Source organism: Bemisia tabaci, chromosome 1 (genome assembly GCF_918797505.1).
Source record: "Bemisia tabaci chromosome 1, PGI_BMITA_v3".
Lineage (NCBI taxonomy): Eukaryota > Metazoa > Arthropoda > Insecta > Hemiptera > Aleyrodidae > Bemisia > Bemisia tabaci.
The window spans coordinates 8,994,904-9,005,701 of record NC_092793.1 but is presented as its reverse complement, the minus strand read 5'-3'; the positions used below and the strand labels follow the sequence as shown (position 1 = coordinate 9,005,701).

Sequence of the window (10,798 nt, the reverse complement as noted above, 5' to 3'; positions counted from 1 at the left end):
ACGGAGAAAGGAATTTGAGAATGAGCCAATCAAAGATTACGAATAAATGTCAATTTGTTTAATCTTTATTCCCGTTTGTGACTCCATGAGGGGGGTTGTCTTGACTCTCAGTATAAAGGGACTCTACTCTTACGACGCTCTTTAGCACGGGAGTAAAAATGTATAAGGATCCTTATTTTCTCGTCGTGATGAGAGGGGCCAGTCATGACTCGAGACTTGCTTAGAAAGTGGAACTTTATTGGAAACCACAAATCTCGGTTTTGCGATGTTGTAGACTTGCTGTTACGTTTTAATTTTTTAAATGATAACCGGATCGCATTTAGCAAAAAGGAACCAGCGTGATTATGCAGTGTTGTAAAAATGTTACTTCTTCATAACTATCCAAGAAATCTCTTAGAATGGCAAATAGGTTTTGCTTCCCACCAAAAAAGTATTAATTTTAAAGGAAAATACTGGCGTGAATTTTAATATTGTACAAAAATTAAGTATTTTTAAAAGAATAGGAGAAGTCGCACGATTTTGAAAACACTGTAATCGCGCTGGTTCCTTTTTGCTAAATGCGATCCAAGTACCTAATCATCGTCAATGTGCATTAAGATTTCATTGATTTATTTCTTTTTTCCCCTCTCCTTGGGGAAATTTTTTGATGATTTCGTACAAAAATATACAGATGTATTCTTTTAAGATTGTGACACATGGTCAACCTTTGTACCGAGACGCTAAAAATATGCTTTCATTGCGAGTTCCCAATATTGCAGGCAGAATGCCGCCGGTCGACGCTTCCCCCTCCCCCTTTGAACATTTTTTCGGAGAGGGACGAGTTTCTTTTCCCCATTTTAAAGCTAATTCAACATCAACACCCGATAACGTAAGAAAATAAGGCAAAACCCCTTCAATTTTTGCGTAGGCAATATTGACAGCTCCGAAACACGAATACTTGCATCAAGGCGCTACAGTCAAAGTAGTGAATTAGTGATTGATATTATAGCCACAAGCTGCGTAGTACAATTTTTGTTCGTGATTGGACCGCTGAAAAAGCAAGAAAGGCAAAACGCCCTCAATTTTAACGTAGGCAACATGAGCAGCTCCGGAACACGATTATCTGCATCAAGGCGCTAAGCTGCCGTGCTAAGCAAGAACGCCGTAAATCCATCAAGATTTTTCCGCGTTTTTTCAAACTTAACGCTTTATAAAATAAAAACTGTTTTACCTATGCACCTCACATTTTCGGGTTGAGTTCTCGATAGTATTTGAGAGTGAACTCTGTGAGAATATTGTCCCAAAGTACACGAGTTTTTCTGCTATGATACATTGTTTCCAAAAAGTTCAAAATGGCGTTTACGGCGATTTTGCATTGCACGGCAGCACGGTCAAAGAGGTCATTGAAACTGTAGCCTCAGGTTGTTAAGTGTTGTTTTTGTTTTTGAAAGGAGCGCGAAAAAGGCATGAGAAGGCGAAACGCCTTCAGTTTTTGCGTAGGCAGCATAGGCAGCTTTGAAACACGAATAGTTGTATTAGGTCACCACTCTTAAAGAGGTTATTGAAACTGTAGCCTTTGGATGCATGAAGCTGTTTTTATGACAGGAACGCTGGACTATTTGGAAGAGCTAAAAAAGACAGAATCCCTTCAATTTAGCGTAAAAAACGCAGGAAGCTCTGAATATATGCATCAAAGGCACTGCTGTCAATGTGGCGATTGAGATTGTGGTCTCAGGTCCCTGTTAAAAATTGGCTATAGGAGCTGCGTTTCAAAATAGCATAGGAAATTCTTATAGCCGCCTATCGAAAGCGATAGAAAATCATATAGATACTTATTGAAAGCGAGGAAAATCATACAACCGGGCCCTAAAAAGCAATAAACAAGTAAACAGCCGGGCCATAGTTCCTAACGGCGGGCTGTACAGTTCCTGTCGCCGAGCCATGCATACAGTTCATCGTCTGGCTATAGCTCTATCGCCAGCGGCTATAAGAGGCTATACAAATTGTACAGCCGGCTATAGAAGCTGTAAGAAATCTTATGGCCGGCTATAGGTCTATGGTATTTTGGAACACAAATCCTATGGCCAATTTTTACCCGGGGTAGTGCTGTTTTTGTTTGTGGGTGGATCGCGGAAAAGGCATGAGCAGGCATGAAAAGGCAAAACGCTTTCAGTTTTTGGGTAAGCAACATAGGCATCTTTGAAACACGAATTATTCAGTAAGGCAACTCATTGGGGGCTCATTAGGGGCCACGCTTCACGCAATTCGCGTCACACCCATGCTGCAGTGCTTGGCTGGATATGGCCGCAAAGTTGCGGGCATCGACGATTGAGCACAGGGGAGAATTTCATGAGCGCCGCCGCCCGCGGCGCACAGTGGATCGAGTCAATCAGAGAGGTCGACATGAAATTTTTGACAAAAATGCAAATTTTCATGTTTATTTTGCTACATTTTAACTCTAAGGAGTGTTTCTTGAAGAAAATTTCACGAGGAAACCAATGAAACCACTAACAGAACCTCAAAGTTATGTATAAAGGGAGTTATAAGCGTTCAAAGTTTCCGAATTTTGTCCGACCTCTCCTATTGATTCGGCCCAGCGTGCGGCGCACTATGCTATGGTCCAAAACTCAATTATAGGAACAAATAAGTCGGATAATGACCAGGCCCGCCACATCCCATCTCGGGCCCTGGTACCAGTTTTAAGGTCCGGGCCCCAAGAACGGAGGGGGGGGGGGGGTGTCCGAGGGGCATCCCCCGAGAAATTTTAGAATTTATACGACTAATCGGACGCATTTTGAAGCTTCCATAAAGAATTGTTCCATCAATTTCTGCGGAATAATTATGTTTTTTTTCTACTTTCAGCACAAAATACTTGCGAATTGTTGCATTCAAAACATCTGGAACATTTTTATTTATTTTTTTTTTGGGGGGGGGGGCATATGATACTATTTTCAGTTCTAAGAGGGCCAGGCCCCCCTGGACTCCCCCTTCGTTTGTCTATGGCAAGGGAGTTGAGCCATGAGCCATTGAAGTCGAGGATGCCCAGACTGGAGACTCTTAGCATCTGACGACGGAAGAAAATGAAACGCAGTTACTAAAAATATCCCTCTGTACTGAAAATCTTGAAAATAGATAGAAATTTTCCAGAAGTATACTTCTTTGAAAATTTAAGAAGAATTCTACAGTGCCCCAGCGTGTTTCTGAAAATCTATTCACCTTTTGCGAAATTTTTAGGGTAAATTTTTCACTTTTTCTTACGAAACAAGGGTTGCATGTGAATTCGTAGTGGTTTTTCACGGGTAACACGGGCCCCGGTACTAGGAACCCAGTATCCCCCCTTGTGGCGGGCCTGCTTTCATGCACGCTGGGCTTGTCAATTTCCTCTGAAATTTTTGCAGTGGTGAATGCATAGCTGAAGTGCGCTTCAGCTAGAATTGTATTTACAAATGGGTGGTTTTTCTACGAGGATTAAAAATAAACAAGTCGTCACGGAATATAACAAAAGAATATGAACTATGCAAAACGATAATCCGGATATCGGAACTTGGCTGTTTTGAAAACGCCTTCAAATGCGGCGTGATACCTCACGCATTCCGGAGAGTTCAAATAGTTGTATCATTGCGCCGTAGAATGTGACGGAAGATTTAAATGGAGATAGCCTCCATGCACGCTGGGCTTGTCGATTTCCTCTGAAATTTTTGCAGTGGTGAATGCATAGCTGAAGTGCGCTCCAGCTAGAATTGTATTCAGCAAATGGGTGGTTTTTCTACGAGGATTAAAAATAAACAAGTGGCACGGAATATAACAAAATAATATGAACTATGCAAAACGATAATCCGGGTATCGGAACTTGGCTGATTTGAAAACGCCTTCAAATGCGGCGTGATACCTCACGCATTCCGGAGAGTTCAAATAGTTGTATCATTGCGCCGTATGAATGTGACGGAAGATTTAAATGGAAATAGCCTTCATGCAGGCTCGCCACATCCCATCTCGGGCCCTGGTACCAGTTTTAAGGTCCGGGCCCCAAGCACGGAGGGGGGGGGGGCCGAGGGGCATCCCCCGCGAAATTTTAGAATTTATACGACTAATCGGATGCATTTTGAAGCTTCCATAAAGAATTTTTCCATCAATTTCTGCGGAATAATTATGTTTTTTTTTTCTACTTTCAGCACAAAATACTTGCGAATTGTTGCATTCAAAACATCTGGAACAGTTTTATTTATTTATTTATTTTTTTTTGGGGGGGGGGGGGCATATGGTACTAATTTCAGTTCTAAGAGGGCCAGGCCTCCCTGGACTCCCCCTTCGTTTGTCTATGGCAAGGGAGTTGAGCCATGAGCCATTGAAGTCGAGGATGCCCAGACTGGAGACTCTTATAGCTTCTGACGACGGAAGAAAATGAAACGCGGTTACTAAAAATATCCCTCTGTACTGAAAATCTTGAAAACAGATAGAAATTTTCCAGGAAGTATACCTCTTTGAAAATTTAAGAAAAATTCTACAGTGCCCCAGCGTGTTTCTGAAAATCTATTCACCTTTTGCGAAATTTTTAGGGTAAATTTTTCACTTTTTCTTACAAAACAAGGGTAGCATTTGAATTCGTAGTGGTTTTTCACGGGTAATACGGGCCCCCTCCGGGTCCTGGGCCCCGGTACCAGGGACCCAGTATCCCCCCCCCCTTGTGGTGGGCCTGATAATGACTGAGAGATCACGTAAGTTTCGAAACTGCTGTTTTTTGAGTCGCCAATTTCGAATTCGATGTCAAATTACCTACATTTTAACACCCTGAGTCCCTATTAATTGTGGGCAAGTTTATGGCACGCTGCGGCGCGGCGGCGTGCTTGCCAGCTCGAAACGCGCACTGACGCCTACAAACCTAAAAGGATACTTCAAGCATTGCGCAATGCGTGAGGTATCCCTTTAGGTTTAGGCGCTGGCAGCACGCCGCGGCTTTTCCGGCGGGCGGGTGGTGATAGTGAACGATTTCTTGTGGTGGGGCAGCCGCGTTTATTTGAAAATTGCGCCTTTTTCATTCCCGCTAAAATTGACCAATCGGAGTGTTCTGTAAGGTTCCTTTTCGAAGGAGGGGTAGCAACCAAAGCTGCTACTACCCATCTAACAAATATACTCTTTTTTCACCAGTTTCCGCAATCCCCGCATCTACGTCAATTTTCAGATTCCTCCTTCCTCCATTGTGGCCATATTGTGTGGTGAAGTGCACGAATCTTTCTCCTCGTCGAGTCACAGTTATCTGCTGTGCCAAGCTATCTTATTAAAATCTAATTTTGTTTCAATAAAATTTCTAATATTGTCAATCGTATGTCCGGATCCATCCAAAATCTCAATACTTTCGGTAAGAGTTACATTACATTATCTCATTTCCACACTTACAATCCGTCGTCCAAAATGGCCGCTGTTCGTGCTTTTCTCAGAATTAACCACTCGCTGCTTTTCTTCCTCTAAATCTTTGCGATTATTAAGTCTTTCCGATTGTTATTCGAGTTCTTAATCAACTCATAGAACAAGAATGGAGTTGTGGCGTCGCCCTAGTTTGAACCTCAAACACTCTTTGTCCCTCTTGCACCACTTCGGGGCGATTTGCCATGAGTTGTCGGTTCACACACAGTACTTTTTGAGGGAATTCTTTTACTTCCTTCTACACATTGCACTCACTCAATCTCCTCAAGAGTGAAGGAGTATTTTACCGAGTGCCAAGCATATTCTTCCTTGAGCCCCGAGTCGAATCCTACTTGGTCCTCCAAGGGCCAGCCATGACTTGTAAACTATTATGACGAACTGATCAAAGCCATTGCTTTCCTGCATTCTTCCAACAAAACAATTTAAAGCTCCTAATAATACACATGCAAGAGTGTATTACATGTGTTTGATATTGTGAACTGGTGACTGATCACCGAGTAGGTTCTCTTCGCAAAGTACCAAATCAAAGTGCTGTTACTGCTGTTATTATGGCCACTTGTCATCCCTATCTTTCCCGGAATGGTGTCAAAGGCTCATTCTCCGCAGAGAAAATTTGATGCATTGGAAGGTTCAAATGTTCGTACTTAATGTTTGTTTGGGATTATTTGGTTTACCATTAACTTCCTTTGTTTCTTCTCTTTGTTGGTAGTACCCAGTCTTACTTGTGCACTGCTCTTAATTTCTTTGTTCCGAATATCTTCCTTCAATTCTCCTGAAGATCTTCTGGGTCTCCCATTCCTTTGGAAAAACTGTTCAGAAGCTTATCCTAACAATTCATGAGCTCCATGACTATATTCGAAGCGAGAGTGACTTACGTATGAGGATATGAGCTGAAGAAGTTTTCTCACTTTTAAACAGAGGTGGAAGATCTGTTCTGTCATCTCGATTCTTGCACTTATTTTCTATGCTTAACGAAACATAGCTAGTCTCTTGTTGCACTACTTTTACAAGTAGGTGAACTTATTTGGCTTGGACTCAAATGGAACTGACGAAGGGAAAGAGTGAAATAATGTCGCATCAGAAAATGATACGATTCGACTGAAATCTGCACACTATCCAATGCGCCAACTATTGATTGATGCATTTCAAGTTGATGTGACGATTGTGATGTGTCCACTCTTTTCTTTCCCCAGTTCTTCCAGTGTGAGTTCCTAAATTGTGTGATGTTCACTAATCGCAGAATTCTCATTACAATTTTTTTTCTCTTTCCAGACCCCTTTGCTGATGCAATCAAGGGTGCAGATGATGATGTGCAGGATGGTCTTGTTCACATAAGAATCCAGCAGAGGAATGGTCGTAAAACCCTAACAACGGTCCAGGGCCTGTCAGCTGATTATGACCTGAAAAAGATTGTCAGAGCATGCAAAAAGGTATGAACTTTCTCAAATTATTTATCTAGATTATTATGGTCTAGTGTCTCTGTAAACTAAGCACAAGCTTATTTTTCTCTCTTGGGTTTAAATTCTGATCACCATTCTGAGAACCCATAAGTGATCTCGGTGTAAATTCCATTCAGGCAAATTTATTTTGTCTGCTAAGTTTCGATCACACACATTAAGGAAACATCACATCTTTCTTTCGTCCCGAAATTTGTTTCTAAGTGTAGCAGCTTTTTTAACTGAGCTTTGACCTCTTTCTATCCTTGTTAGCAGGGTTTAAGAACTTCAGAGATTTAAGTAATGCTGATCAAAGAATGCTGAAGATTTAAGGCCCCTCCAGACCCAAGAGCATGTGCCCATAGGAGCGTCACTTTAAATCCAGCAACGCTTTCTTTTCTTTACAGGCATCACATTGCACCCACTTTCTCATTTTCCTAAAATATTTATAGTAAATTTCAGAGGAACTTTGAGTCATCAAAGAAGAAATTGTATTTCTTTGCATGGTGGATAATAGTTTAAAAGTTGCAGAATCCAAGCAATGTGGATGTGGGCTCTTGCTGTTTGGTTAGAATGCCCATCCTATGTCAATGATTGTTGTGAGTGGAAGATTGCACACTTTAAAGCTTGTTTAATATACATTTTAAACAAGTGTCGGATATGTGCTACATAAATTATCGTCACGGTTAAATATTAATTGTGTGAAATCACTGATTAATGTCTCCTGTGATGAGGACACTCCATCTAGTCTTCAATTGAGGTGAAGATGTATTGCAATCTGCCAGAAGTTTTAAAACTAAGCCAAAACACAAGTTTTTGCTCTTTTGTCTGGTGTATACAAAAAAGGGTGAAATGAGTTGAGTTCAGCTCCATCGTCTAGTTGCATGTTTTTACGATTTTTTAGTTGGTTCTGTCCATGAAAGTGGTCCATGTGCAATATCAAAATTTTGGCTTTTTAGTGTCCACACTGAAACGAACTTTTTTTCCATCTCCTTGTTGCCTTTGCCAGGAACAATCAAACGCTTGAAAATGTTTTAAAAAACAACAATAATTTTTGATTCTCCTTGGATGCCGAATTACTAGCTGCAAAAGGATTAATTCAAGTGAAACAAAAACTTGTCTATATTAACCAAAACGACCCAGGTTGGATCGAGTATTGTCAATTCTTCTGATTTCAATTTTATTTGGTGGCACATTTTTACGCCCTTTTAGTTCATGGTGTCTAAAAAGGTGGTCAATGTGCAATATGAAAATTCCTACTTTTCAGTGTCCACAGTAAGATGGATCTCTTTTTCATCTTCCTGTTGCCTTTGCTGGAAACAATCCAATGTTTAATCTGACTGTCCAATGAAATAAACATCAATTTATCGGCTCATGATTTCTTTCTAATGCGGAGAATCTAGTCTTAAAAAGATCTCTCTAGTGCAAGTGGACTAAAAACTCGAGTATCACTGTACCAGGCTATTCAACACTAGCGGAATATCTACTTCTGTCTCTTTCCGTTGCAACTTCCTAATTTATTTTGGACGATCTTAAAATAGTTCCAACAAGCATTTCATGGTAAAGGAGAAAATGAGTTGCGAAGACAAGGAAAGCCAAGGCCTATTTTATTTATTTATATTTTTTATACCTTAATTTTTTCTGTTATTATTGTTCTTATTAAATCATTGTGTCCTTGATTTTATTATCAACAACATGGGGCTGGTATATCACTCCTCTAAGTCAGTCGATACAGATGAAAGTCCCAGATTGGACCGCATTCTGCAATAAGGAGCCACTATCTCTGGCTCATTTTAGAAACAACATATATGCCATTAGTTTCCCTATGCAGTAAGGTGCTTTTATGGAAGAGCTGGAGATAGTGGTTCCTTATTACCAAATGTAATCTAGTTATTCAATCATTAATTGATCTTTTCCTAGCGCGCTCTACATTTCAAGTGATATTGCCTAATGTAATCTATTTATTCAATCATTAATTGATCTTTTCCTAACGCATTCTACATTTCATGTGATTTTCATTTTATTTGTTGACAGGAATTTGCCTGTAACGGAACTGTCATCGAACATCCTGAATATGGAGAAGTGTTGCAGCTCCAAGGGGATCAGCGTGAGAACATCTGTCAGTGGCTCACTAAAACTGGCCTCGCCAAACCTGACCAGCTAAAAGTTCACGGGTTTTAATATGTTGATATTCTTCATGTTTTGAGTTAAATTAGGTTTTCATACAAGTTAAATGAAAAGCAAGAAGTAATAAGGTCACTCTCCCATCAAAATATCTCAAGCATGCATGAATTGTAACGTCTCCAACTTTCTAAACTCGCTGAATTGAGAAACCCAGTCATTATTCTATCATTGTCGGCTTGGTGCAGTGTTTAGTAATGTTGACCTCAACTCCAAATTCGTATAACACCGTCAATGAGATTCCAACCCGTTACTGTCTCCATGACTTATTAGAGCAACAAAAAATAATGTTTCCTCCATTGATTTCATGACCCACCTTTTTTAAGTAAACCAATTCACAGTTTTATCTAGCACCATGTCAATATCATCCACATCTCGATTTGTTTCCATTTTTTGCTCTTTCTCAAGGAGTTGAAAGATGGCTGCAAATGTAAAAAAAAAAGGAGAAAACTTTTTAAAGTGCTACAATTTGGCTCAATTCCTGTCGCCCAACATTAAAATGTGTTTTTGTCTAACTCATGAATGAGGCACAAAGTTGACCTGAATGAATCCTTAGGCAACTGTTGTTCGTCTGTGATGCTTCAAACTCATCCGCAAGTTCTCCCTCTGGAAATTTTGTGGAAGTTTTAATTATACATTTTAATCAATCGTAGAAACAGTCTGAAGCAAAATGTTTGCTGTCAAGAGTTGTTTCGTTCTCTCATCCACTAGCACGAGTGTATCATATTATAAATACATGTACATGGTTCAAAGAGAAAACTGAAGTTTCAGCCTTTATTTTTTGTTGTCTGTAACATACTGATTTTTAAGTGTTCTATTAATTTTAAAGTTTGAACAAAACTAGGTCTAAAGAAGATGTATGTGTACAATATTTTCTATCTGATGTAAAAGTAACCATGAATATTGTTTGTAGTTTCATTTTTACTTTACACCTCCATGTTTTCCAAGCAATAGTTCTTCTGAAAAGGTTGCCATGTCCCATCACTCTTATTGTCAGTAACTTCTCCTAGTCATCACTTATTTCTTCATTTTAAGGATAATGTTGATCTGCACTAAGCCTCTTTACTTCTGTAAACTTTCATCATTCCATTGACGTGTTAAAAGACAAGATAACAATAACAAGCATTGTAAACAGAACTAGCTACAACATACATGTTCATAGCCTAATTTTATAAATAAATCCTCGATTGTTAATTTTTTGTTATCTGTCGATAAATTCAAGCATTTTGTTATCGAATAAAAGAACATTTAAAACTGTCCGTCTCCTCAACTGAAGTTAATTTGTTCTCCACATCAACCTCATATCGACGGTGAAACTACCAAACCAAGTATCTCGGTTTGCGACGTCGCAGACTTCCTGTCATACTTATTTTTTAAATGAAAAACTACTTAACATCCAGTCTTGAAAATTTCAAGGAATGATATTGATTTGGTCTACTTCAAAAAAATAAAATGTGAGCGTAGATTTTTAAACACCGCAAACGAGATACGTGGTTTGGTAGTTTCACCGTCGATATGTGGGTTGCATTTTTCCCATTGAAGTATATAATTACTAATGATTCCACTGCTGTTATTTTTTCTTTATCTTTCTCCAGGCTCATTATCAGACAATGAGGCAAATAAATCTAAATCAGTGGTTTTCGAATTAGTTTTTAGCCCTTTTGAATTGTCCCTCTGTTCCTCAACTGCAAATACGCAGCCTTCTCTTGTTGGAAGTCAATTTTATTGTACATTTCTTCATCCTATGTAAAGTAACACAATTTAAAATGTTCATATTTTCG

General features: G+C 39.5%; 1 protein-coding gene across 1 annotated transcript; it reads left to right on the top strand.

Annotated features, from left to right (window-relative positions):
- The first annotated feature begins 5,147 nt into the window (after positions 1 to 5,147).
- Positions 5,148 to 10,276, top strand: eIF1 (eukaryotic translation initiation factor eIF1). The gene is made up of 3 exons (XM_019055892.2): positions 5,148 to 5,335; positions 6,673 to 6,830; positions 8,871 to 10,276. The coding sequence occupies exons 1-3, from the start codon at positions 5,302 to 5,304 to the stop codon at positions 9,015 to 9,017; spliced, it is 339 nt and encodes a 112-aa protein (XP_018911437.1). The 5' UTR covers positions 5,148 to 5,301; the 3' UTR covers positions 9,018 to 10,276.
- Positions 10,277 to 10,798: the final 522 nt, after the last annotated feature.